This window comes from Myotis yumanensis, unplaced genomic scaffold (assembly GCF_028538775.1).
Source record: "Myotis yumanensis isolate MYYU_CA2020_CCGP unplaced genomic scaffold, mMyoYum1.0.hap1 SCAF_3, whole genome shotgun sequence".
NCBI lineage: Eukaryota > Metazoa > Chordata > Mammalia > Chiroptera > Vespertilionidae > Myotis > Myotis yumanensis.
Genome location: NW_027223754.1, coordinates 193,410,438 through 193,437,864, shown reverse-complemented (window position 1 = coordinate 193,437,864; position 27,427 = coordinate 193,410,438). Strand labels below are relative to the sequence as shown.

At 49.2% G+C, this 27,427-nt stretch overlaps 4 protein-coding genes across 7 annotated transcripts; 2 read left to right on the top strand and 2 right to left on the bottom strand.

The window, feature by feature from the left end:
- Positions 1-890: 890 nt before the first annotated feature.
- CD27 (CD27 molecule) lies at positions 891-4,954 on the top strand. The gene is made up of 7 exons (XM_070410821.1): positions 891-947; positions 1,184-1,544; positions 1,718-1,849; positions 3,410-3,583; positions 3,790-3,876; positions 4,129-4,248; positions 4,498-4,954. Exons 2-7 carry the CDS (start codon positions 1,409-1,411, stop codon positions 4,620-4,622), a joined length of 774 nt encoding a protein of 257 aa, XP_070266922.1. The 5' UTR covers positions 891-947; positions 1,184-1,408; the 3' UTR covers positions 4,623-4,954.
- A 204-nt stretch (positions 4,955-5,158) lies between these two features.
- TAPBPL (TAP binding protein like) lies at positions 5,159-12,723 on the top strand. Of its 2 annotated transcripts, none has more exons than XM_070410817.1 (7): positions 5,159-5,604; positions 6,350-6,565; positions 6,697-6,969; positions 9,326-9,664; positions 10,252-10,554; positions 11,968-12,054; positions 12,266-12,723. In XM_070410817.1, exons 1-7 carry the CDS (start codon positions 5,541-5,543, stop codon positions 12,343-12,345), a joined length of 1,362 nt encoding a protein of 453 aa, XP_070266918.1. In that variant the 5' UTR covers positions 5,159-5,540; the 3' UTR covers positions 12,346-12,723. The 2 variants fall into 2 exon arrangements, with proteins under 2 accessions (XP_070266918.1, XP_070266917.1); XM_070410816.1 differs by having other exon boundaries at positions 6,347-6,565.
- A 111-nt stretch (positions 12,724-12,834) lies between these two features.
- Positions 12,835-21,042, bottom strand: VAMP1 (vesicle associated membrane protein 1). 3 transcript variants are annotated; one of them, XM_070410818.1, is made up of 5 exons: positions 20,919-21,042; positions 17,569-17,695; positions 16,989-17,147; positions 15,855-15,906; positions 12,835-13,221 (listed from the first exon to the last, which is right to left on the bottom strand). In XM_070410818.1, coding segments are annotated over exons 1-5 (465 nt in total). In that variant the 5' UTR covers positions 20,921-21,042; the 3' UTR covers positions 12,835-13,096. The 3 variants fall into 3 exon arrangements, with proteins under 3 accessions (XP_070266919.1, XP_070266920.1, XP_070266921.1); XM_070410819.1 differs by lacking the exon at positions 12,835-13,221 and adding an exon at positions 13,246-13,810; XM_070410820.1 differs by lacking the exon at positions 12,835-13,221 and adding an exon at positions 13,720-15,495.
- A 5,123-nt stretch (positions 21,043-26,165) lies between these two features.
- MRPL51 (mitochondrial ribosomal protein L51) lies at positions 26,166-27,350 on the bottom strand. The gene is made up of 3 exons (XM_070410815.1): positions 27,130-27,350; positions 26,935-27,045; positions 26,166-26,485 (listed from the first exon to the last, which is right to left on the bottom strand). The coding sequence occupies exons 1-3, from the start codon at positions 27,206-27,208 to the stop codon at positions 26,289-26,291; spliced, it is 387 nt and encodes a 128-aa protein (XP_070266916.1). The 5' UTR covers positions 27,209-27,350; the 3' UTR covers positions 26,166-26,288.
- Positions 27,351-27,427: the final 77 nt, after the last annotated feature.

Here is a 27,427-nt window from a genome sequence, read left to right as displayed (position 1 = left end):
TTGCATAAGTAGCTATTCAAATCACACCCATATATGGCTTCCCAGTAGACAGGACCACCTGAAGACTAGAGGGGGTCGGGGAAGGGCAAGGGGATGGAAAAAATGAAGAGAAAGGAAATGAAAGAGTAAGACAGAGAACCAATATAGCAAGTGAAATCACAAGGGTGTGACATTTTACAAGCCCTGTGAAGACAACTGCAAAGCCCCTGAGTGAAAAATAGCCTAGATTCTAGGCCCTAGAGAAATGAGGCACACACGCCTCATTCCTCAGGGAAAAAGGAGGGGACAGCCGTCTGACCCATATGTTCCTAGAACTCAGAGGGGAAAGTCCAGCTATGTCCAATATTCCCCAAACCATAGAAGTAGGGACGAGATGACGCACAGGCTTGGGCCTTTAACCTCAGTGCCCAAGGTGTATGGGGGAGAGGCCCTGGGGGCTCCAGGACCTCAGCGACTGACACAGTCAGAGGTGGCAAGGGGAAGATGAAGGTGCTAGTGGGGTGAGGAAGGAAGGACAGATGGGCAGTGGGTGATACCTGTATCACAGACTGGCAGGAACACTAAATGAGGTCACGTGTGATCTCCTAGCGCAAAGCGTGACAGAGGTTTACGTCCCTTGGATGCCATTTTAACGCTTCCATCACAAACTCTTTTGGCCATAAAACCAAGGCTAGTCATGGTCATTATTCACCCCACTTAGCATGAACAGTCAACCGTCCTGCTGCAGAAATGCTGCACTGGACTGCGGTTACTACCCCAGCCCCGTGAAGGTGTCTTGTGGTGCTAGTTCCTTCCCCAAACCTGAAAACTTCTCAGTTCTAAAATTCACCTGACCCTGTTTCAGATCCTCAGTTCCTGTTCCCCTTCCTTCTCTGCATTGCTTATCTCTGTGAAAGAAATAAACTTATCCTCTGCGGAGAGGGGAGAAGGGACGTGCCAATTAGCTTGTACGCTGTGAACAGGGCCGGAATGTGGGCACCTTTGAGTACAAGTGTGTGAATGAGAGGCGGGTGGCTGCACGCTCAACGCTGTATAAAAGAGGCAGGCGTACATGGGTTACATTCTTCACGGGCACCAAGCAGAGACGGAAACGGAGAAGCTGCATGTTGGGGGGGAGGAGGGGGGTGACTTTGAAGAGCAGCAGGTCTTCTGACAGAGTTTGCCCTTTAACCACTCTCCCCAGCACCCAGCACGCAAAAAGGGTGGAGGAGTAAGAGGTTGCTGCTGTAAAGACAAACAAACAACAACAACAAAAAACAGTCACAGTAGAGCTTCAACTGCCACCAAAAGTTAGCTTGCCACCTGAAGCAGGACTACACGGAGACCCGCAGCTGCTGCCCGGGAGGTGCAAAGAGGAGGAAACGGCGCCCAGTGTAGAGGCCAGCAGTTAGCTTCCCGGGCAGGAGCCATGGCCTGGCCACCTTCCTGCTGGCTGTGGATTCTGGGGGCTCTGGCAGGGCTCTCAGCTACCCCAGCCCCCAATAGCTGCCCAGAGAAGCACTACCGGGCTCAGAAGGAACTGTGCTGCCAGATGTGTGAGCCAGGTAAGAGAGGACGCCTTGCCAGGGGCAGACTGATATGGGAGAGGACTGGGATTGGGGGGAAGAGAAGCAGAACGTGAGTCTGCACTCCAGCAGGGGGAGGAATCCTGCAGTGCCCCAGGCACCACCTTGCAGAGGGCAGAGAAGCAGCCTTGACCCTGGACCTCTGCTCACAGGAACGTTCCTCAAGAAGCACTGCGACCAGCAGAGAGCGGCCGCTCAGTGTGAACCGTGTATACCGGGGGTCTCCTTCTCACCAGACCACAACGCCCGGCCCCACTGCGAGAGCTGCCGGCACTGTCACTCTGGTGAGATGGGCAAGCATCCGGGGAGCAAGGTGGCAGAGCTGGGTGTGGAGGAGCAAAGAGGGGGTAGAGTTCAAGGCTAGGGCAAGGGAGCCAACGCTGGGGAAATGGGGCACCTGGGAGCGGGGAGCAGGGATGCTGATGTGATGAGAACTCGAGTGTTTAGGGGAAGAGTAGGCAAAATCCGAGGGACTGCTGAGAATGGGTCCATGGTTGGCATCAAGACACTAAAAAAAAGGAGGTGGCTCTAGAACCCCTGATTTCAGCCACACACACAAATGAAATTTCGTAATTTCTTTTATTTTTTTAAAGTAGGAAGTGTAATACCTGTGGCTGTGTTAGGAATCCTTTTATTATTCCTCCACAGTAGCTAGGATTTCAGGAATGAGGAGGTGCCAGTGCACAAGGAGTGGCAGGTTTTAACGGGGACCCTTTGAACAGGTGCCCTGCGGCATGACACTTGTGAGGACGGACTACTTAGCTGAGCTATTCCACTACTTGCCTTTGAAATGTGTTTGGTTTCACTGGGCTTTTAACACTGTGTTCTTTAAAAAAATAACTAAATAAAAAAGGTTTTGCCATTGCAAATCAAACAGCAACATCTTGCATACACAAGAAGCATTCCCCAGTCCAGGTAACTTAAAAATGTGACTGTTAACAGCCGTTTTTCTCTTCTTGACCGCAACACCAGCAGGGTTGGACTTTTAAAATTCAAAACCTGCCCCAGTCCCTCTGCAGGCCCCACCAGAAAGCCTTCTCCCAGCACTGAGCCAGCCTGTGTTCCCTTCGCTATGTTCCAGCCCAGCCCAATCCATGATCCTTCTCTCTATGAGACACAGGTATTCCCATCTGTAAGATGGAGAAGTACCAGATAGCCTAGAATTTTGTGCACATGTTACACATGGTGGGAAAAAAAACCTCCAGATTTCTGGATACTCATCACTGAAAACAATGGCATTTCATCCATTTTTACCCAATCCCAGCCCCTTCTTTTTTTTTAATATACATTTTTATTGATCTCAGAGAGGAAAAGAGAGAGAGAGAAACATCAATGATGAGAATCATTGATTGGCCGCCTCCTGCACATCCACAACCCGGGTATGTGCCCTCACAGGGAATTGAACTGTGATCTCCTGGTCCATAGGTGGATGTTGAACCGCTGAGCCAGGCCAGCAGGCCCAGCCCCTTCTTTAGCCCTTCCCTTCTTTTGAACAAACAGCTGCATGATCACCCCCTACTGGTCATCTTCTGTTTAACCTGCTGCTGGTGATACTTGTGAGACCAACTGGTACCAAACTTCTCTATACTACAATCCAATTGTAAAAATCTCAGACTTTTCCTACTCTTCATAGTGTCTCTTTCTGAATCATAAATTTTCTAAAAGGTCCAAGTTTTTTTTTCTTAATAACAATAATACTAATGGCAAAGGGACTGGGTGGTGGTGAGAGAGAGGCCAGCCTCTGTGCGGGTGGGGTGGGCCTGGGGGAGAGGATTAAGCAAGGGGGGTTTGCAGGTCTCTGAGGCCTGAGAGTCTTGTATTCCTCCCGCCTCCTCTGTCTCCAGGTCATCTCATTCGAAACTGCACCCCCACCGCCAATGCCGTGTGTACCTGCCCCACGGGCTGGGAGTGCAAGGACAAGGAGTGTACCGAGTGTGATCCTGCTAGAACCCCCACGCTGACCCCTCGTCTATCATCGGCCCCCGGCCCACAACCCACCCATTTACCTTACACCAAAAGTGAGTTCCAGGGAACTCTTTGTCCAGTTTGGGGTAAGGGTCACTCTCAAGTAGCACCCCTCTGAGCTCACCCCCCACATGAGTTGCCTGGTCGGCTTGTCTCTGCTTTTCCATCTCATCCAACTCCTCCCAGGCCCCTAGGCCTTCAGCCTGGTCTTTCCCTGCAGGCTCCCTGCTGTTGCTCACCCTGTGTCTGTTTTTTCCAGAGTTGCTGGAGGCCAAGACAGCCAGGCACGTGCAAACTCTGGCTGACCTCAGGCTGCCTGCCCCAGCTCTCTCGACTCAACGGCCAGGTGAGTTTTCTCCACATTCTCCACTCCAAGAGAATATATATGGGAGAGTCCAAGAGAGAAGCCAGCTCCTAGGAGTGGGGAGAAGAGGAGGAGGAGCAGAGTCTAGGGATGAAGAGAGGACTTGGTCCAATGATAGGGGGGAGGAGAGGAAGGCCGGGAGGAGAGAGGCAAAGATGAGGGGAGGGCTGGGGTGAGAGGAATCTAGGACTGGGCCCTTCTCCCAAACCCTGGTGTGGCCCCTGCCTATCACAGCCCAGAGGTTCCTATGCAACTCAGAGTGCATCAGAATCTTCGTGATCCTGTCTGGAATGTTCCTTGTTTTCACCATGGGCGGAGCCCTGTTCCTCCATCAACGAAGAAAAAATGGACTAAGTAAGAGACAAAATACAGGTCTCCAATCCTGTTTCTGACCCCACCCCACCTCCGCAGCCCTGCCACCCATGCCTGGGACGTCCTGGAAGCCTCCCTCGCTCCATCTGTATCCACCCTGGCTCCTGCCTCGTCTTCCTCTCCTCTTAGCTGAAGTCCTCCTGACAGCCCTCCCCAAGCTTTCCTTATCTCCTCTTCCTTCACCTCCTCCCCTGACCACTGGCCAAGAGTCATCTGTTTCTGCTTCTGCAGACAAAGGAGAAAGTCCGGCGGCGCCTGCTGAGCCTTGTCCCTACAGCTGTCCCAGGGAGGAGGAAGGCGAAGCCATCCCCGTCCAGGAGGATTACCGAAAGCCTGAGCCTGCTTCCTACCTCTGAGCCGGCACTCCCCAGAGGGGGCCCTCACTGCAGAAAAGGCCTGGCCTCCACCTCGGCCCACTGCCCAGCCAGAGGCAATGAGACCCAGCAACCGCAAATTCAGTGCCATGCCCTAGGAGGGCCCTTTCCTGTGTGCAGACTTGAGAAAGTACCTTTTGAGGCTGGCGTGACAAGGACAGTGGGAGGTGGGGGGTGGGAAGCGGGATGTGTCCTGGCCCAGCCAGCTTCACCTCCGTGCGGGACGAGGGCTGGGGTTCCAGCTGTAAAATACACTTAAGCCCAGGAAAGCCCCACGTGCTGTATTTAGAAACTCAGCAGAATAAAGTGACAGACTGACACATGCCGCCTCTCTGAAATTCCACTCACAGCGCAGGCCACTCCCAGCCTCATCTCCATCAGGGATCGGAGGGAGGAGCCTTCTCCCCTGCGGTCTGGTGTTGGGGCCTGCCCAGCAGGGGAGGGAGGAGGTGTGGCACCAACAGAAAATGAGAAAAGGTTCCCAGACTCAGGGGGTTCCTGCTTTTAGCTTCGGTATCTTCCTTCCTCCTCCCACCTCCCTTTCCCTACAGCTTCACTTTCTTGGGGCGGGTGGGGAGCAGAAGGGTGCACGCAGTGAAGTCAGGTCTTGAGATCGCCAGGGGATGACGGGGGTGGGCAGTGGGGCTGGAGAGGAGAACAGTGAACAGGACTCTGGCACCAGCAAGAAATGGCTTCACCCAGAGGCGAAGGCAGCCGCAGTGGCGCTTCCTCAAAGTGAAAGTGAAAGAGAAGTAGGCGGAGGACCGGAGAGAAACTCACAAGCCGTTGGCCACCAAGGAGTATTGAAAGGAGTGTTGAGAGACCCCTCTTCTCCAGCTGGGACCTTGCCAGCAGGGAGCCGGTGGAGACGGGCAGCGGAGGGGCCTGAGAGCAGCCCCCATGGGCACAGAGGGCTGGTGGCTGCTGCTCTGCTTGGCTCTGTCCGGAGCTGCCGTGGACACAGGTGAGTGGGCGCCGGCCGGAGAGAAGTGTGAGGCTAGGGAAGCTCCGAACAGCCACCCTCTGGATTACACAAGGGGAGAGGAGCCAATCGCTTCTAAGCCCAAGGGGAGAAAGGCTCAGTGGCTGACAACGGAACCAGTTGTGCTGGGGAGAGAGGCGGAGACCCGGGAGGAAAAGCCAAATGAAAAAGAGGGGCCTTCACGGTGAATGTGGTGGGAGCGCTGTCCTTGGGAGAGGGGACACCTTCGGAAGAGAAAGGGTCCCCAGCTAGGAAGTCACCAGGAAGGTGATCAGGAGGTGGGAGGGGAAGGCTGCATGTTGGGGCAGAAAGCAGAGCAGACCTGTTGCCGGCTGGCAAGTGGAGAAGATGGCTGCCAACACCCTGGGCTGCACGATGGCCTGTTGTCTCTCCCCCTGGCAATTCTGCTCACTTATTTGCTTTTGCTGAGAACTCCTTTGCCTGAAAATAGCTTTCATTCGATGGTTGGAAATGAAAGTAAAAGCATAAACCCTTCGGAGCAAGGCAAATCCAGGGCTTTAAATCACTCGCATCAAGAAGTACCTGGAAAGGCAGGTGCTTCCCAGAAAGCTGGTCTGGAGGGTGACAAGATAGGGACAGAGACAGCTGGGCCTCTGGAACACAACCTTTGCCCCTAGTGACTCCGCAGTTGGGGCAGGGAGTGGGCACAGAAGTAACTTTCTGGGCGGGAGGGTGTGGCTGCAGCCCACTCTTTTCCCTGCAGCAGAAAGACAGTGGCGGGCCGTGGACGTGGTCTTGGACTGCTTCTTGGTGGAGGAAGGCAAGCACCATGGAGGCTTTGCCAGCGAAAAGAACATGGTGAAGGCCCTGCTGGTGCTGAAGCAGGTGCCAGTGCTGGATGATGGCTCCCTGGAAGGCTTCACCGACTTCCAAGTGAGCACACTGTCCAAAGACAACCCACCTGTTACCTTTGAGGCCTCAGGTAAGAGCCTCCACCCCGTGTCCTGCTCTGCTCCCTCCACTGGGACAGCCCAGTTCCCAGTGCACCCACCTGCATCTGCTTCCCATGTCCTCAATCCAATCCACCCTGTGCCGTCCGCCCTTCTCCCCTAGTGAGTCCGGTGCAGATTCCCAACGCAGAGGCCTTGCTCCATGCTGACTGCAGCGAGAAGGAGGTGACCTGCGAGATCTCCCGCTATTTTCTCCAGGCCAGACAAGACGCGGCTGTTGAGACAGCAGCTTGGTTCATCACCAACTTGCAGGTCTCTGGAGGGGGACCCAGGGTCTCTATCCTGATGAAGACTCTCAGGGATGCTGAGAACAGGGCTGTCATGCCCCCCACACTGAACCTACCCCTGGGCCCCCAGGGGACTGTGCTGACTACAGGTAAGAAAATGAAAAGTAGCAGAAAGTTTTGTTTTAATATATTTTTATTGAGTTCAGAGAGGGAGAGATAGAATCAATGATGAGAATCATTGATCGGCTGCCTCCTGCAGGCCCCACACTGGGGATCAAGCCCACAACCCAGGCATGTGCCCTGATTGGGAATCAAACTGTGATCTCCCGGTTCACAGGTCAACGCTCAACCACTGAGCCACGCCGACTGGGCAAGAAATAGAAGAAGGGAGGGAACAAGTCCACCTCCATCCACATCAGTCATCTCAAGGTGTCCCCTCGACCTCAGTCCTTTCTTTCGAAAGGTCCAAAACGGGGATAACTTTCTCCTCACTGTTTTGCCTGAGGAAATGACATGTGGTGCTCTAGTCATGTATGCTGTTCGTAGTAGGCTTACTGGGCCAAGCACCAGTTTTCTCCCAATGAAAAGCCATCCTGGTCTGGTGTTTGATGAGAGCAAAGCACAGGGATTCAGAATTTGTTCCTTGTCCCTTATTAATAATATTAGTAAAACCCAGTTCCTGCCTTCTCCAGCACATCCCAGAGGGCGCAGGGAATTGAGAACATGAGGATAAGTTTCTCCAGAGTTCATTAAATGTACTATTTTACCTCCAAAAAGAGACACCCAAGTCCAAAGATTAGGGAGCTACCCACCTATCCTTAGAAAGCCCCAGAACATTCGACCTTTCTGTGGTCCAACCTAAGTGTATCCTGCTACAGCAGAAAAGAGGAGTCCTCATAGTCCTGGTATAGCTAGATAGTCCCTTTTTATTTTGGGATATTTTAAGCCTACAAAAGGTGAAAGAATAATGTAATGAACACCTGTATGTTGTATACCTAGGTCCCATCAACTGTTAGCATTCTCTTTATAGATATTCCTGAACAAATTGAGAGCTGCAGAAATCCCAGTACTTCACCCCAAATACTGACATGTATAACATGTGGTTTACAGCATTTGGTTTATAACCAAAGACAGGGATATTCTCCATCATCACAGAACCAGCACCTCAGCAAACCAAGGTGGGGTGGTCTACCATGGTGCAGACAATAAGGGGGAACAGTGTGTCAAGAATTTAAGAACATATTTGCCAGGGCAGTCCCCCTTGCTACACCACTGAGCATCATACTTAAGGTCAATACTTAAAAACTGATAACAATAATACTGTCGAGTATGAAGTCCAAATTCAAACTTCTCCAATTACCCCAATAATGTCCTTTGTAGCTCTCTGGCTCTTGTAGAGTCCAGGATTCAAGCAAGGACCACACACGCATTTAGCGCCTTTACTCCAGAACTGTCTTTCATAGCCCTGACGGCTTTGAAGAGCCCTAGGCCTTGTCTGGTAGCATATCCCACTGCCTGATTGTTCTCCTCATTAGATTTAGGTTTAGCATGTCTGGCACAAATACTAAGTAGTGTGCTTTTTATTTTAGTTTTTAATCCTCATGCTTAGAGAGGGAGCGAGAGAGAAACAGCGATGTGAGAGAGGAACACCGATCGGTTACCTCCCGTACATGCCCCGACCGGGGATTGAACCCACAACCCAGGAATGTGCCCCCACCAGGAATCGAACCGGCAACCGTGCACAGGACGATTCCCAACCAACTGAGCCACAGCGGCTGGGCGTACAGTGCGCTTTTTAAACTCTTACTCCTACTTAGACTTCACAGCAGCCTTGCCTTCGGCAGGTGAGCTTGGCAACACTAAGTGACTTGTCCAAGGCCACAGAGCGGCCACATGGAAGAATCAGGCTTCCAATATGTTTTATCTGCTCCAGTGGTTCTTACCCAAGAGCCAACAGTAACCCACAATTTTGCATGTGTATCTTCCTAGTGAGAGGCCAACAGCTTTCCTCAGATTATCCAGGGGCGACTCCAAAATTGTTAAGGTCACCTTGTGTGTCACACTGCCTTTCCAAGCCCATTTATTTTTTGTTGTTGTTTGTTTTGTTTTTTAATTAAATTTTATTGGAGTGACATTAGTCAACATGAACATATAGGTTTCATGTGTGGGTGACTAAATTACAAAATCTGCCTCTAGCACCATGTACCCACCACCCAAAGTCAAATCTTCTCCTGTCACCTCACATTAGGACTCCTTTTCCTCCCTCTGGCAACCACCACAATGCTGTTTGTGTTCGTAAGTTTCAGTTTTATATGCCACATGTGAGTGAAATCATGTGGTTCTAGAGCCCCATTTCTTTGTGGTTCCATCTGTTTGGAAAATGAGCCCAACTGCCCTCACTGTCCAAGAAAGGAGGGGCAGATGTGTACCCACAACATGCCCACGGCTCAGATCAGGTGGTCTCAAGCGGCAGCTGAGCACATCCCCCTCTTTCTCTCACCACAGTGGAGTTCCAGGTGACAACACATACCCCATCCCTGATTTTCCAGCGGGGGTCCTCAGCCTCCCTGCACTGCGGCTTCTCCATGACGCCAGGCTTGGACCTCGCCAGAGTGGAGTGGCGGCTGCAGCATAAAGGCAGCGGCCAGCTGGTGTACAGCTGGACCACAGGGCAGGGGCAGGCCAAGCGAGAGGGTGCTACCCTGGAGCCTGAGCAGCTTCTCATGGCCGGGGACGCCTCCCTCACGCTACCCAGCCTCACTCTGAAGGACGAGGGGACCTACATTTGCCAGATCACCACCTCTCTGTACCAAGCTCAACAAATCATCCAGCTCCATGTCCAAGGTGAGGCCAGAACTCACTTCTCTGGGGGAAAGGGAAAGGGATATGCTTATTGGGAGTGTTTTTCCATAGTGGAGTCCAAATACAAGGGCATTTCCTGAGAGGCAGACTGCATTCCCACAGCCTAAATGTCATCTGCACCCTAGAGGTGCAGAGGGCATCAGACTGCCTTCTGTTACACTTCGGAATAAATCCATCGAGAAACTTCCCAGCCCAGGATCCGGTTGCCCTGCCCTGCTGGCTGCCTCCAATCACACTCCCTAAAGGAGCAGAGCAAGCCCAGGAGGTGCAGTGAGAGTGGCCCTGATCGAGAAGAGGGTTTCATCACTGATACCCTTTCAAGTCACTGCTTATAGTGATGATAAGAAGCAAGCCAGCCGTTAGTTGGTTTTACTAGCGTCTTTCAATTACCTGTGGAAGATGTACCCCTTTATGGCCTGCATCCAGGGTGGACTCCTCACCGCCCCTTGGCACTCCACTGAGGATGAAACTTCAGCCTCCACATCCTAGCTCACTCTCAGCAGGAAGAGAAGGCTTTAGGCCTCTCTGTTGTCCCATTGACCCCTCTGGAATATTATTCTTTCTTCCAGCTTCTCCCAAAGTACGACTGGGCTTGGCAAATGAAGCTCTGCCACCCACTCTCATCTGCAACATCGTTGGCTATTATCCTCTGGACGTGACTGTGACGTGGACCCGAGAGGAACCGGGTGGAGCCCCAGTCCCAGTCGCTGATTCCTCCTTCTCCAGCCTCCGGCAAAGCGCAGAGGGCACCTACAGCATCTCCTCCTCCCTGACGGTGGAACCTGGCTCTGCTGGTGCCACTTACACCTGTCAGGTGACCCACATCTCCCTGGAGGAGCCCATTGTGACCAGCGCCTGGGCTGCCCCACCAGGTACTGGGGTGCCCACCTCTACCCTGGGCTTGTGGCTCTCCTACCTCCAGCTCATCTTTGGTCTTGTTCTGCTTCCCACCACGCTATGTTCATTCACAGTCTCAGCTTCTTTCCAGGGCAGCAGCCTCCATAGCTGCCACCACCATCCTGAGACTTTAGTACGCCCCAGGTGCCAGGGCACCAGGCGGTGTGCTGGAGATGAAGGCTGGATAACTCCGGACCCTGCCCTTAAGGAACTTAGTCCAGTTGGAGGGATCGACTACGCAGGCAGGGAAGATGACCGAGGAAGGGGGAGGGCATGAAAACCAAGTTAGCTAGCTCGAGGGGCAAGGAAACACCAAGACAGAAAGAACATGTATGAAGGCCGAGTATAACGCAGCCTAAGAGCACTCGGGGAACTGCACAGCTAGAGCCGAGAGTGTGTGGGAGAACTGGGAAGTGGCCTTAAGCTTGAGAAGTAATTGTATTGACTGAGCATTTACATGAATTGAGCACTATGCTAAGCACTTAGATGTATGATCACATGTCTTAGCATGACTCCCATTGTATTAATGAGTGAACTGGCACTTACAGATGTTAAGTAATTTGCCCAAGGTCACCGACCTAGTAAATGGTAAAGGGTGAAGTGTGAAAAAACAGGCAGCCTGATTACACTAGAACTCAAACCCTCCACTGCTATTAGTGGGCTGACACTTTTTCTTTTTCATCTGCACCTGAGGTGTGAAGATGTTTTTCCATTGATTTGTAGAGAGTGGAAAGGAGGGGTGAGAGCAAGGAGGAGAGAAGAGAGATTGGGGTTGCCTCCCACTCCCAACTGGAGCTGGGGAACAAACCTGCAACCGAGGTATGTGCCCTTGACAGCGAATTGAACCCATGACCCTCAGGTGTGCAGGCCAATGCTCTAACCATTGGGCACGCTGACCAGGGCTAGTGGGCTGATACTGATGGGCCTTCAAGCTGGAACTTCATCCTGAAGCCACAGAATATTATGTAAAATTTTTAAACAGGAAAGAATCAGTACTTAGAATGCAGACATCCAGGAGCACTGGGCATTATTATTTGAGACTGGGGTTTTGTCTCAGCTCACGTCATTCTCCAGCTATTTATAAAATCCTAGCTTAACTGCCAACCGCTATCTAACTTAAATTTCTCTTGCAAAGCAATAAAAAAAAAAATGTTGTCCTGAGGTGGGAAACGGTAGGAATTATGTGTGGAGAAACACACAAACATCCAACAACCTTGAGCAAGTACAAATGCTACTGTGTGCCCAGTTCCTGGGTGAGAGCAGAACTCTTGATATGAGCTCCCCACACAGGGACTCACACACTCACACACACTCCTTTGTCCTCCTGCGGGCGCGGGCTGAGCTAGTTCCTGCGCACTGATTCCTGCCTGCACTCTTCTCACCTACAGAGCAGAGAACTGTGGCCTTTGGAGTCCTTTTTGCCAGCACCCTCTTCCTCCTTGCACTACTGTACCTGGGACTTCAGAGATGGAAAGGTAAGAGTCCACTGCCCTCAGCTCTGCCTGACCCACCTCACTTACAGACCAGCCTCCGCTAACCACCTCCTCACCATCTCCCCACCCAGACCAGGGATGAAGCCCAAGCATCCCAGGTTCCAGCCAGTCCTCCCTACCCCCTCACCACAGCCCACAGCTTTGGGGGTTACCACAGCTGAAACCAACCTCACTCCCTCTTGTTCTCTCCTAGCTACCTCATCCAAGGTCTGCCAAGACTCCGAGGCCCTCTGGGAAACCACGCTCCTGCCTCCAAGTAAAAAGAAAGAGTAGTCACGCTCTCCCAGAAGGACTCTAAGCCAAGCCTCAAAGCTCAAAAATACCCCAAGAAAAGCATGAAGAAAGCACAGATCACTGGGGCACTGGCTCTGAACATGTGCAGGACTCTGCCTTCCTTCTGCGTCAGGGAGGAGATGCTGTAGGTGCCCTCTGGGCTTTGCCTCGGGTAAACAGGACAGAGGACATCAGGAAGGTCTGGGTGGAAGTTAAAACAAGAACCAGATTTGAGGTACAGTGGTAGGAACAGAAAATGGGAAGAAATTAAGAAAGGAGCAAGTGAGGGGCAGTGGGACAAAGGGATAGAGGTTGGGCCACCACACACAAATATTGAACTCTGTCCGAATAAAAGCCTCTTGGGTCCTTGGCGGCAAAGCTTTTCCACTTTCCTATCTTCCCCTGTGTTGGACCCAACTGAGCTGTGTCCCGGGCCTTGCTGCAAAGTGTTCAAGGTGTGAAATAAAGGCCCTCGAAGGCAGCCCCAGGGCCCGTCTCAATTGCTCTGTGTAACCTGGAGCTGTAATTAGGTTCTGCTCCTTAGACTGTTGCTGGTCACTTCAGGATACCTACAACTCCTCCTCACACGACTCAGCTGCCAGGGAGAGATTTTTTTATTCATTTCTCAAATCTGCTAGTCCATACAGTGGAACTCCGCAGGAAGGAAGGAGGTAGATAGGAAATGTCTGAGAAAACCTGCAGTTGTTTATCAGTGTGAGATCCTCACTCAACTTCCTGTTGTCACTTCCTCTCACTGGCACCTGAAGAGTTGGGTTGCGTCAGGCATGAATGCTGAGAGCAGAGACCACTTCCTTTGCCAACACAGAGCTTTAATCTCCGAAGACCATCTGACACACATAAGCCAGCCCTTCCGGCCTAAAGCAACATCAGACTACTAGAAAGAAGGAACACTCCCCGTCTCCCCCTCTCTGCTCAGTTACCCCAACCCAAACAACACCCAAGTCAGTGTAGTTAGGAATTTATATTTTTTGCGCCTTTGTTTAGAATACATGACATTGGTAAATATGCCACATGCCTTTGGTGAAGTACAATTATTATTCTATACACGTATGAGATTGAGGTTAGGGGAAAAGACAAAGAGGTGATGACAGACACACAGTGGAAACGCCACATCGTCTCATGGCAAACCGAAGGGGATCTGGGAAGCTCAGCTTCATTTGACTGCAAAGTCCCAGGGTTTAGTTGCACATTTGCTCATGCACATGGGTGGTGGGAGGGAAAGGGGACAGCAAAGACACAAAAGAGGGTACACAGTGGGATGAGAAAGAAAGTAGAAGGGCTGACATCTCCAAAAGAACAAAGCCAACTATATCTAGTGAGCCTCAGAGGGACAGACACCCAGGAAATAATTCCTGTGACGAGGCTGGGTGGGCTAAGAGGGCGAATTTGCTCCAGGCTTGGGACACATCGAGGACAGTGGTGGCTCTTCTCCAACGGTGACCCCCTGCATTAGGCAAAGAGGAGCCCAGAGGAGAGTGGAGACCTTTGGGAGGGTACACTGACTGCTTTCTTCCAGCTCTTCAGTCCCACCCTGGGGCAGGACAAAGGGAATGTGGGGAACAGGGGCAAAGGGAGAGGAAGGATGGTTTTGCGCAGAGAAATGCTGCTGCATGGAAAGTGAGCATCCAACCCGGCCCAGCCTGGCCCCAGCCTCTTCCTGCTTGTGGGCCAGAGGACAGAAGGAATACAAGCGCATGGGTGTTTCCCCTTCTGTTCCCAGCCTGCCCGCCTCCCCTCACCCCTGGGCCTACCCCACCCAATACCCTATCCTGAAGCCCAGCAGTGGCCCCTGCACAGGCTGAGTAGCTCCCATCCTTAGATTCCACTGTCTGTACCCACAAGCCATGCAAAGAGAAAAGGAAAGGAGGCAAAGTGGAATTCAGATGGGAACACGTGGTTTAGAAGGGGAGTACAATGCAGGAAGAACAGACAGGTGGCTCTAGGTGAAAGGGCCCCGTGATAACACAAACTCTACACTGTCCGCCTCCTACCCCAAGACTGAGTTGGTGGGTATACTGGGCTGTTCTAAAATATTCAGAATCGGCCAGGCCTCAGGAAGGACATCTTGCCTCATCCCTGTCTTTGGCAAGTACACAGGAGTGGTGCAGAGGAAGTCCCTGAAAGTCCAAGGACCCCTCACACTCCTTAATCAACAGGAAGGGAGGAGCAGGACCCTCCTTAACGAGAGGGCAAGAAGTGGCTTCCTCTGAGCTTGTTATTTTCAAATTAGGCCCTTCATTCACTGTTTCTCTCTAACTAATAGACATGCTCTCTGTATGCCAACAATGGAAACCAATCAAGAGCCCCAGACTTTGGCTAGATGAAGTGATTTGGTACTCTCATGAACAGTACAGAATGCCACAGAAAATGTGGACAAGGGACTACCCTTTCCGGTTATGAGCTTGTGGGACTGCTTCTAGGATGGCAATGAGAATTCTGGTATTTTCACAATTAATATGTGTTCTCCAGGTCACTGGAGAACAAAGTAAAAGGCTGTAAGATCCCTGAAGACGTAGAAAATCTTGGACTAACAGATTAGAAATAACTGCAAAAAACAGGTTTTACTCTCTAAGAGGGTATTGCACCAGGACCGAGTTGGACTTTGTGCCCACCCAGGATCCTCTTCAGGCCTGGCATAGGAGAAAAGCTCCAAGTGACCAGGGCAGCCCTGAGTGAGCCACCATTTTCGCAGGTGTTCATGGCCTCCTCCTGCCAGCGGCCTGGCTTTCCTGGAGGCACCACAGGCACTGATACCCTTCTCCTCCCCAAATCTTGACACTTTTGTGGACACATCACTACAGCTACACCCGTCCCCTTCCCTTGGCCTCCATCTCTTTTTGGCTTTGGAGGAATTTGCGAGTACATAAGAAGCAGGTAGGGAGGAGGTGCCAGCTGTTGCTCTTCAGATAGTTGCTTCAAATTGCGCCAGGAGCAGCATTTCCAGTGTTGAGGGACATAGTGCAAATGAAAGCAACAGCAGAGGAGGAATGAGCGATGGAGAAGCCTGGGCTGGGATGGAGGAAGGTGGATGGGGAAGTTCGTTGAGAGAGCAAACAAGGAGAGGAACATGAGTTTGGATGGCAATGGAGAACAGGGAAGGGGTGGCACGTTCTCAAGTAAAAAAGTAGACTGGACACAGGAATCAGGAAGTCCAAGATGGAGAAGAGAGAGAGACAAGAGAAAACAAGAGCACAAATGACATCAAGTTACTAGGCATTCGGGTCTTTCAGTTGTAGGTGTCCCATCCCCATGTCTCCCTCTGACCCACGACAGTGACAAACAGCAGAGGGAAGCCTTGTCCATCAAGGGAGTCCTTTGTCTTTGCCCTTCCTCCCTCCTGAGCCAGGTGACGATTCCACAACAGTGATCTCCATACCTCAGTCAGAGCAGCCCCACTCCTCAGGCAGGGAGGCAAGCAGGCAGGGCTGGGAGAAGACTCCAGGACCTCCCCACCTCTTCACCCCACCAGAAACCTCAGGAATACTTACTTGCAATAACTACCACGATGATGGCACAGATAACCCCCAGCATGATCATCATCTGAGGAGAAATTGACAAAAAATGGGTCCTTGGACTTGGGAAAGGAAAGAGCCAGGAAGAGAACTTACTCTGTCTTTGGGACAATGCAAGAAACACACATCACCCAGGAGATCTGCAGGCCTCTTGGCAAGGGCCCAGCCCCCACGCTCCCCATCAGACAATAACCCCTGCACCACAGGGGAAGCTCCTCAGAAACATCAGAGCGTTTGTAGCTGCTTCTTTTTCCTTAGGTCCTGTCGTGTTGAAAAGAACTGCAATGGATCTCCAGTCAGATGATTCATTTTTCAATGTGAAGTGTTCAGCTCATTCCTCAAAGCTGCATGTATTTAAATACATTTATCTACTCCAGTCATTGTGTCCATGTTGGGTGTTTGAGGAAGGGCCAGGTGAAAAATTTCCCAGGGGTCCTTTTGGCAAAGGCAGCTTGACTAACCATTTCCAAACTCCTCAGGGTGTCCCCGGTGAGTGGGTCTGAATACTCTAGCCTACCCTGGTGGCCAATTCTGGGTAATGCAGCTCAAGGAGGCTTTTAAGACTTCCCTCCCAAGAAGAGTTCTGCAGGGCAATGATCCTGTACCACTAAAGGGGAGGAATGTAAAGGGTGTCCCAAAATTCACTCAAGAAGTAATTTTGATAGAAAACACAGGTTTATAATTAAAAATTGTAAATTTTTTATTGATTCATAAAGTATACAGTATAGGGTTATGTATAGAATAGCATATCAGGTAAATGGCCTCCACGGCTTTGCTGGCACATGCGCACTCTTTTGTTGAAATTTTCCATGACCGAAATGCGGCTGCTCAGGCAATAACAGTTAATGGTGCTTGCTGCTATCGCAACATGATAATCCAGTTTTTTGTGCTGTGGAGGCCATTTACCCGATATGCTATTCCATACATAACCCTATATTGTATACTTTATGAATCAATAAAAAATTTACAATTTTTAATTATAAACCTGTGTTTTCTATCAAAATTACTTCTTGCATGAATTTTGGGACACCCTTTAGAACCGGAGGGATTTCTTGCCTTCTGTGAGTTGTGGCCCAGGAAAAAGAAGGGGGAAAGGACAAGAAAATTCACCTTGCAGTTTTTCCACCAATACTTCCTCTTTAGCTTGGCAGCGCTGCTCTCAAATTGTGACGCTCCCATCTGCAAGGCATCAGCTCGGTCATCTAGCTCTGACAGTATTTCGTCCCTCTTCAGGACCTTGTCCACATTTACGCGCATGATGTCCACCACCTGAGGGGGGCCAGAAACAAAGCTGCTAAGCTCTCCACCAGAGACACGGGAAAGAACAACAACCAGTGGATCACAGGGTTGCCCTGTGTAACTCCAACGGAAACCTTGCCTCCCAAAGCCTTTAGCTATCTCTCTATAACAGCGGTTCTCAACCTGTGGGTCGCGACCCCTTTGGCGGTCGAACGACCCTTTCACAGGGGTCGCCTAAGACCATCCTGCATATCAGATATTTACATTACGATTCATAACAGTAGCAAAATTAGTTATGAAGTAGCAACGAAAATAATTTTATGGTTGTGGGTCACCACAACATGAGGAACTGTATTAAAGGGCCAGAAGGTTGAGAACCACTGCTCTATAAGAAAGAAAAGTTCTAAACGCCTATGATTTGGAAACCCTCAGGGAAAAACGCTCCACCTACCTCCTCTACTTGCGCCTGGGTTTGCTGTAGTCTTCTGTTGCTGGTCGTATTAGGAGGAGGGCCAGGGGGACCCCCACCTGGGGCAGTCCCTTCTGCCCCTTCAGTGGGCGGCTGAGCTGGATCGGACCTGTAGAGAAAGTGGATGACTTGTAGGCATATATGCATAACGCATGGATGGACACAGACAATGGGGTGCTGAGGGCCTGGGGCAGGAGGGAGGATGGGAGTGGGCTGGAAGAGGTTAATGGGGGGAAAAGGAGGGCCTGAATAATACTTTCAACAATAAAGATTTTTTTAAAAGAAAATATAATAAAAAGAAAGAAAGGAAGAAAAGTGGACAGAGTACACAAAGTACCCAAAACAAGAAAGAAATCATGTGCATTCTCAACCCACACCATCAAATTCATGGCAATTAGGTTACGATATGTAATTAGAAGGGGTTCTAGCTCCTTGGCCATACGGAGGGAGATACAGCACAGTGACAAGAAGCAAAAGATAAAAGATGCAGGAAGCCACCCATTGTCTTCACTATCAGAGAAGTGTAAACAAGGATCCCGGAAAGCTGGTGAACCTTGAGCCCCTGGCAAGGGCCAGAGCTAAGCACCGACTGTTTAGTCCAGACAATGAGGGCTCAAGCTATTTCCTGACCAAATTGTCTCGGAGTAAATCCTTCTAATGTTTGCTGACCTTTAAGATAGTCTGTCTGTTAATGCAATTACCTTCCTGACTAAGAGCTAGATGTGTATCCAGAATTGAATAAAAGGTTGGCAAGGCCTGGGCACCCAGTGGAAGTCCTTTCCCTTGCACTGGGCTTTCTGCCTGGCTCCCAATATTTCCAAATTATTATTTCTTGTCTCGTCTCTTTCATTTGCATGCAACCCCTTCTCCAGATCCCAAACCCTGAATCACGCGGGACGTGGGATATTCACAAAAGATCCTGTAACAACATTTAGTGGGCGTCAAGGACGTCCAGGGTGGTATCAAGAGATCTTATTTGGGCCATCTTCTGACCCGAACTCACACACATCCTTTGACACAATGGTTCCAGGGACTAATGTGCCACCTTTGGCCTGAATGGCATTGCCCTGGCTGTCAGAGCCTTTCACATAAAGTCAAACTGGAAACCTCCAATCCAGGTTAGAAGAAATTTGTACACAAGACTAAACCCTCAGGATAAACCTATGGACTAAACAGCCCTTCTCCCCAAAGCCTAAATCTACAAAGAGCAAGCTGACAGATTCTGCTTAAGGGGATCCACTTACTGGTTATGTTTCATTCAGCAATTAGTATATTGGGGCTGTTGTAAGGACAACTTGGAGAATCACCAAAGGCAGAGCCTCTGTAGGTGGAGTGAGTCAGAACAGTTTGCTCCCTTTGTTTTTGGCAGAGAAGATGGGAATTTCACTTAGATAGAACTGGGGCCTAAAACAATTACATTAATTATGAAACTGTTCCAAGAGCATAGACAGGAGGCAAAATGAAGAGAAATGGGCCTCAGTGTACATGCATCTTTGACATTCTGTCCCTTCTTTTTCTAGATTTGGCAACAAATCTCAGGAAACTACCCTGTGTCCCAAAGAGACATGTGTCCCTATGTCCCAAAGAGAAATTTTGGTTTACACTACTACCCACAGTGATTGTCCTCATTCCCTCAGCCTTAGAAGGGATTAACCTGGTATGAGGTGTTCAAGACAAACTCTTTTTCATGAAGTCTAACCTACGGCATGAGATTTTCTCTCCCAAGGAAGACCCTACCCGCAGGAGGGAGGTCTCTCAAATCTGATGGAGAATAGAAATTACAATAAGAACTCCTCAAACAGAAGCTGAATCTCACAAAACATACCTCTTAGGAGCCGTCTAAGAATGAATGATAGAGGGATTAAACCATCACCAAGTCACCACGCAGGAAATGCCTTGACTACTCACAATAGACCTAATACCCAAAAGTTCCTCCTCCCTAAATGAATTTCTTTCAAGTCTAAAAAGATAAATAAGATCTCAGAAAGGAGACACTAGCAGATTACACCTGGCGTATCCCCATTCACTTATCACTTCCTCACTTCTAAGGCGTAAAGGCGCAAAGGGAAGATCCAAAGCCACGGAAGCCATGAGACTCTTGTGCTACCACTGAACTCGGCAGCAATCTAGTTTCTCTGAAGATGGAAAATCCAATGAGTGGGTAGGAGCCACTGTTTGGTCTTGGAAGCAGTCCAGGGTGGCGGCAGCAATGACAAGATTGATGTCAGAGGCCTTGTGATGCCCTGCTGGTCCCCACACTTTCTCCACCTCCTTCGGTGCATCCCACATGGGTGCTCCTGGGAACCAGTCAGCCGAGAAGGATCCTCCTTCCCCAAATGCAAACAAATGGGTTCCTAGGACTTGGCCAAGATGCACAGAATGTCACAGAGTAAAAGCTGCAGAAATCCAATTGAGAAACTGTGACATGGTTATAAAGCATGTGAAGGGACCATTCCACGTACGACTTGTTGGGAGTTGAGAGCACTCAGCAATAAAATATCCAGAACAGTTATAACCTTTATGTAGGATAAGTAAACCTTTTCCCGTTTTTTGTCTAGGACCAGGCCAGGACTCCAGGCAATGGCAAGGAAGAAAGACCTCTATCAAAGACAGTGGTCCTGACAGGGGAGTGCTTCACTTCTCTAGCCATGGTTCTCCCTCGGGTCTTAGGATGGGGGTGATGCTGAAGATGGTCCGAGACTAAATGTAATGCGCTGGGGAAGACGGGGATCCTCAGCTCTATTTCTCTTCCCAGCACTTGGCTGAGACTCAGTGAAGGGAAACACCTCAGGGTGGCCATGGGAGGAAGGCATTTTGGAATCATAGGGCACTGCCCCCTGAGTTCTGAGAACTGGCAGATAAGTTTCTGGAGCTCTGCTCACTGCCAAGGTGGGACGGAGGCAACACGTAACAGTTGGGGTGAGGGACATACAGAAATTACTAACTAGCAGATGCATCTATGACTGTCTTTCCAGAGGAACCAAGTACAGATTCGTTCAGACCCTACCCGATAACTCCATGCCCACCTACGCCCTCTCCCGGGCTCCGCTAGACCGAGACCTGCATGAGGCGCCCCTCGGGCGAGAAGAATGGGTGCAATGAATGTGGGACCCCTACGCCCCTGCCCCGCCCGTGGGGTGCTGGCTGTGGCTAGTGCAGGAGTGGAGTGCTGCCCTCCTCGCTGGGGGTGGTCAGGTCTGGGGGCTGCGCGCGGGGGTAGTTCCCCGCGTCGCTGCAGCTGCTGCAATGCGCCATTTCCATCCCGCAGAGTCTGACGCTGGCGGTGACAGTTGGCATGGAGGGTCGAGCTCCCCACACCAGAGTCAACTCACATTTCTCTGAGAAGTGAGGATCGGTCTCCTCTCCGGAGGCTGCGGCGAGACACCCGGCGAGGGGAACGCTGCGGCTGAAGTCCACGGAACTGCCGAGCTGCACGTCTAGTTGACCACCCGGAGCTCTAGCTGCGGTGGAACTTACTGCAGCTGCAGTTCGGATCCCGGTCTTTATTAGTGCCGGCCACGCCTCCCCAATAAGATTGAGAATCCCGCGGCCCAATCCCCGCCCGGGACAGGCGCAGTCCAGAAGGGAAGCCCGAGCAAATTGGCCAATCAAAGTAGTGGTTTCCTCATTCACTGACAAAGATGACTATAGTTGGCTAATCTGTAACTAAGCGACAGGGGGTTGTGGAAACACGCTTCCACCCTCTGGAGAGGCAACTCCAACATTTCGAGTTAAGCCTTTTCTGGTGCCTGCCAGCCAATTGCTGAACAGTTTCTGAAGCCTGGCCCCGCCTACGGTCCCAGCGCCGGCAGCTCCAGCCAATCGCGCCGCTCTCGCCGACAGCGGCCGAGTGTCCCGGGAGCTCACAGTGGCCGGGACTCTGGAGTCCCGGGGAAGTCGGTGGTTTGTCAGTCCACGCACAGCCCTGACGCCCAGATCTGTCCGGCGTCCCATCCACCTGCCCGCCTCTGACCAACAACTCCGCGGAGGCAGAGTCCGTTAAGGCAGAACGGCAGGCTCTCGGGCCCAAGTACCGGGCGGGGGTTCCGTCACCCCAAAGCAGATTCGCAGGCTTCGTTCATCCGTTTCCTTCCACGCTGCCGACAAGCGCCTCACGCCGGGTATCCGACACTGAACCTCCCGCCAAACCTGCTCCTCCCGTGCCTTCCAGGTACCTTACCCACCAGGTGGCCCAAACGGACACCACCCTGGACTTCCTCCCCGTTCATCCTTACCCCTCCTCTAATAATTCACCAAGTCGAGTCGATTTTTCCTTGTTAGTATTTCAAGAATTCTCTCCCCTTGTCTCACTGTTCTTATCCGTTGTAAAACTCAACATTATTTTAGCTCCCGCTAGGGAAAAAAGGTAGCAAATAAGCTGACTCGATGCTTCTTATCAACTGTTTTTATATTTATTGAAAGTATAGACTTATATAGAGATTTTTATATTTCACTCTGGTGCATATGTAAAAAAAGAAAATACAAAATAACATGGTAACAGTATTCCTAAAACGTCATATTGAGGCTCTTATGATTCATTTTTTTTGACTCAGTCTCAGATGTTCATAACTTTCCACACAATGTAGTAAGTCATCAAGAACTTCGGTGAGACAGCATTTCTCAGTGTTCCTCTTCTGTCTCTGAATTTTCTTCCAAGCCTCAGACACTCATTTGGCTAACGGTTATATTGAAACATCCTAATTTAGATGTTAAAATTTTTTAAAAGTGTATTTTAGAATTAGTGAAATATCTTTGTGTTTCTAGTCTTGCCCTCCCTCATATCCATCCTTTAAGGAACCACCAGAATGCTCTATGCAAATGTCACAACCCTGCTTAAAACTAATAAACAATTGCTCTTAGAAACATAATGTACTGATCATGTGTTTATCCCGTCTACCTCCTATAACCACACCAAAATGACAACTTGTAGGAACTGAAAACGAATCATAAACCCTCAAAGACAAAATTAATGGGAGGAATTATTTTTGGCAGCATGAACACCTAAGTATCCCCACCAACTTTCCCCTGAAAACTAAGTCACTTAATTTTTTTAAAAATTTAAATACTTTTAAAATTAAGAAAATAATACAGCCCTATAGCCCTTCACCTATAATATTAAAACCAGGAAATTGACATTGGTACAACCCACAGAGCTTATTCAGATTTTGCCATTTTTACATGCATTCTTGAGTATATGTGTGTGTGGGCCTGCATGTGTATATAGTTTTATAAAATAGTGTAGATTCCTTTTACCACAATCAGAGTACAGAACTATTACACAAGCACAAGACTCCCTGGAGCTGTCTCTTTATAGCCACACCCACCCCACCCCTAACCCTTAGCAACCACTAATTTTTTTGTAACACTGACTAGGACCTTTAGTACTAAGTTATAATGCAGCAGTAATAGTGGGCATCCTTGTCTTGTTGCTGATTTTTAAAGGGAATACATGTCCATAAATCTATGTTGTTCATCTCCAATATATAATCTTTATCAAATTAATGAAATTTCCCTCTGTTACTAGTTTAACAGGTTTTATTTTAATCATAAAAAGGAGCCCAGCCAGCGTGGCTCAGTGGTTGAGTGTCAACATATGAAACGGGAGGTCACAGTTCAATTCCTGGTCAGAGCACATAGTTAGGATGCAGGTTTGATCCCCAGTTGGGGTGTCTATGGGAGGCAACCAATCAATGTTTCTCTTTCTCTAAAATTGATATTTTTAAAAAGAGCCCATATATAAAGATATCTAATATGCCAGATATTCAACTACTGCAGCAATCAAATATGTACAAGACAGTCCCTACCTTCAGTGGGAATGAGGCTTAACTAATGGGGAAGACAGACACAGACACATTAAACCAAGCAAAATCAAACAGCAAAAATATTATGAGTTCAGAGACTCAGCCAAATCAAAGTAAAGGAACCCTAAAAAGCATTCCCTTGCCTTCTTCCATTTTCCAAAGCAGTGGTACTCGATCCTAATTTAGAACCTCTTGGGGGCTTTTAAAAACATGAATGCTTGGAACCCAGTCTCAGATTGATTTCACTGGTGTAGGATGGGTCCAAGTCTTCTTTTTTGTTGTTGTTTTTTGTTAAAGCCTCTGAGAAGTTTCTAACATGTAACCAGGATTGAACAGCTCTGGTCTACAGGGTTAAAAAAATCTAAGGTCTTCATCCTCGCTAGACTCCTGGTCATTTGGCGCTATTTTTCCTATCTAAAACTTATTTCCTATTATTAGAAAAATATTACTGATAATGTTAATGATCATTAACTTAATCCTATGGACCTGTGGCAGTAGTTGCCACCTTTGCTCACATGTCTATGTTCCCATGACAAGGCTATCCCCCAATCCCCTACCCACCTGAATTATTTCTTACTCATCAAAGCTGCTGCCCATATGTTACCGTTCATAGTTAACATTGATTTCCCATGTCCTTAAGCTGAAATTTTCCAAGACTTAGCTCAAATGTCATCTTTTCAACAAATACCTTTTCTGACTACCCACTCCCCCACCCCAGCCAAGAAAAAACTTAGAAGTCTCTAATTTTTCTATGCAATTACCATATTCAAATTCATATTGTTTACATATATATCTCTTAAGTAGAATGAAAGCTACTGAGAGTTAGGAATCAATCCTGACAGTGATTTATGTCCCTACAAATAACCTTGCACATATGATTCAGTGTTTATTGAATGAAAATGTTACATACTGTTTCACACCTAAAACAAGATTGTTCTGTCCTTGAAAACAAGACCTTTTATATTTTCACAGCAGGAAACATTTTATAAATGCTCACTGAACTGAACTATCAGTTTCCTCTTCACTAATAATCACATGTTCTACTAAAATATCCTATATAATAAAAAGCTAATATGCAAATCGACCAAATGGCAGAACAACCAGTCACTATGACATGCACTGACCACGAGGGGGCAGACGCTCAGCACAGGAACTGCCCCCTGGTGGCCAGTGTACTTCCACAGGGGGAGCACCGCTCAGCCAGAAGCTGGGCTCATGGCTGGCAAGCATAGCGGCGTGGCGGGAGCCTCTCTGGCCTCCCCCAGCAGCACTAAGAATGTCCAACTGCCGGCTTAGGCCTGCTCCCTATGTGAAAAGTTTAGGGTTTCAGAGAAATGGATATGGGTATGTGTGAACATAAATTACGATCCTGGGTCTTATGGAAATGTAGATATTATGTATCGGGGCTCATAATATGGGAGAGTGTTTTCAAAGTGATGGCTGGAGAAGAGCTGGATATAAGAATGGAGAGGTGGGTATGAAATATGAGTGGCTCTGGAATACCTTACATGATTTGGTGGGACTGGAGAGGAGACAATCAAATATTTGAGACTGCTAAGTGCAAGGTGTTCTGAAGAATATATATATATATATATATATATATATACACACACACACACACACACACACTAGAGCAGTGGTTCTCAACCTTCCTAATGCCGTAACCCTTTAATACAGTTCCTCATGTTGTGGTGACCCCCAATTTCATTGTTACAAATTGAACATAATTAAAGCATAGTGATTAATCACAAAACAATATGTAATTATATATGTATTTTCCGATGGTCTTAGGTGACCCCTGTGAAAGGGTCATTTGATCCCCAAAGGGGTCACGACCCACAGTTTGAGAACTGCTGCACTAGAGGCTGGTGCACAAAATTCATGCACTTGGGTGGGGGTCCCTCAGCCCAGCCTGCGCCCTCTCGCAGTCCAGGAGCCTCAGGGATGTCCAACCGCGGCTTAGGCCTGCTCCTTAGTGCTGCCAGAGGTGGGCTACTGTGCTTGCAAACCGTCAGCCCAGCTTGTGGCCAAGCGGCGCTCCCCCTGTGGAAGCGCACTGACCACCAGAGGGCAGCTCCTGCATTGAGCATCTGCCCCCTGGTGGTCAGTGCATGTTGTAGCGACCGGTCATTTGCTGTTCAGTCGATTTGCCTATTACCCTTTTATTATATAGGATAGGCTAGGATATCCCTAACTAGAAAAGCATATGCAGAGAGTAGGTCAAGGATATATTACACATTTTTGTTTCTCCTACAATTTTCTGCTCAGAAAAGGTAACCAATAGTTTTTATAAGAATAGTACAGAAATATAATGCCACTTTTCCATTACATTTCACTCCAGTGTGAATTTTTTAAAAACATATTTTTATTAATTTCAGAGAGGGAGAGAGAGGGAGATAGAAAAATCAATGATGAGAATCATTGATCAGCTGCCTCCTTCCTGCCCCCAACTGTGGACCAAGCCTGAAACCTGGGCTCCTGGTTTATAGGTTGATACTCAACCATTGAGCCACACCAGCCAGGCCCACTGTGGATTTTTTAAAATATATTTAACATTAAGAGGCAATTAAAAATTACCACTTTCAATACATGAAGCCCAAATGTCAAAAAATTCCAACAATAATTTTTCTTTTTTAAAGGCCATAGACATGGCTAGACTGCAAAAGGCAAGTGGTAAAGTCCAAATCTCAGACTCTAAGACTTAGGAATGAGTCAGACTTCATAGTCTATGCAAGTAAAAGTAGCATCTAGAGGAAAATAAAGTGTGTGGATAACAGATTCTAAAGAAGCCTCATTTTATTACAGAGAGCATACAAATTCCTTTCTTCATAGGGAAAAAAGTACTGTTTCCCTCCACCTGGATGTTAGATATGCCTCTTCCACAGTCCCCAGCTTACTCTTCTACCGGTACTTTCCACGTCGGTTAAAATGTTTGTAGAGATAGCTGATGCGTTTGTTAAGGTTGTGCAGGTCATCACTGAACATCCGATTTCCAACCATTCTCTTCTTTCGGATACAACGCTGCAATTCATTCCCCTTCCAGCCTCGAAGCCATTTGGGGCCCCTGATTAGTTCTTTGGGGTGCTTTTCAAAATTTCCTGTGTAATGTGAGAGAACATATTAGTTCCAAGACAACACAGCCTCGACCAGCTGCCAAGCCTTCCGCATACAGTTGCACCGTTCAGAGCAGCCCCTACAGACAAGACACATCACACTACAGTATCAAGAGCACAGACTTTGGAGCCAGACTGTTTGGGGTTCAAATTCTGACACTGCCATTTGCTAGTTTTGAAAAAATTACTTAGCCTCTTTATGCTTCAGTTTCCTCACCTGTAAAGTGAAAACGTTATTATGCGGATGAATGAGTTAATACATGTAGGACACTCAGAACAATGCCCAGTGTAACGTAACTAACCACATAAGTGTTTGCTCTTTGCTACTGAGCACGTTACCATTCCTACACAGTGGGGGGGGAGGGGGGGTGGAAAGGCCATTGTTACAACGTAATTGCCATTCTTAAATTCTGTGCAAGGGAGTCGAGTCTTACCCAGGATCCCGATGTTGTCATACACCCCAAACATGGCCCTCTTCTCGTTCCAACGATCAACCACTTTGGGGGGTGGGACGGTGTGCCTTACAAAATACAAGTCAGGAACACCTAGGGATGGAGAAGGAAGAGACTGAATCCTGGCCGCTTACTGAAAAGCAGTTCTCCGGGCGTCTCTCTCCATCCGCCACTTACCCAGAGAGAAACTTCTGCAGGCCTGGGGCACCCAGCTCCACAGGCGCCTTCCTGCGTCCGCAGCGAGGCACCCTGCCATTGTTCTCGTCTCTCCCCTACCACAGCATACAGCTATGGCAGAGTGCTGGCCAGACGTGAGCTTCAAGGAGATGGCAGGGACCGCTCGTGCTGCCCTCACGTCGGCACTAGGTGGAAGCAGCCATCTTGGGCCTTACCCAGGTAGCTCTGGGCGCAGCGAGCTCCTAAGCCCCTCCTTCCCCAGCCACAAGCCCCGCCTTCCGGGTTCGGGCGCACAGAG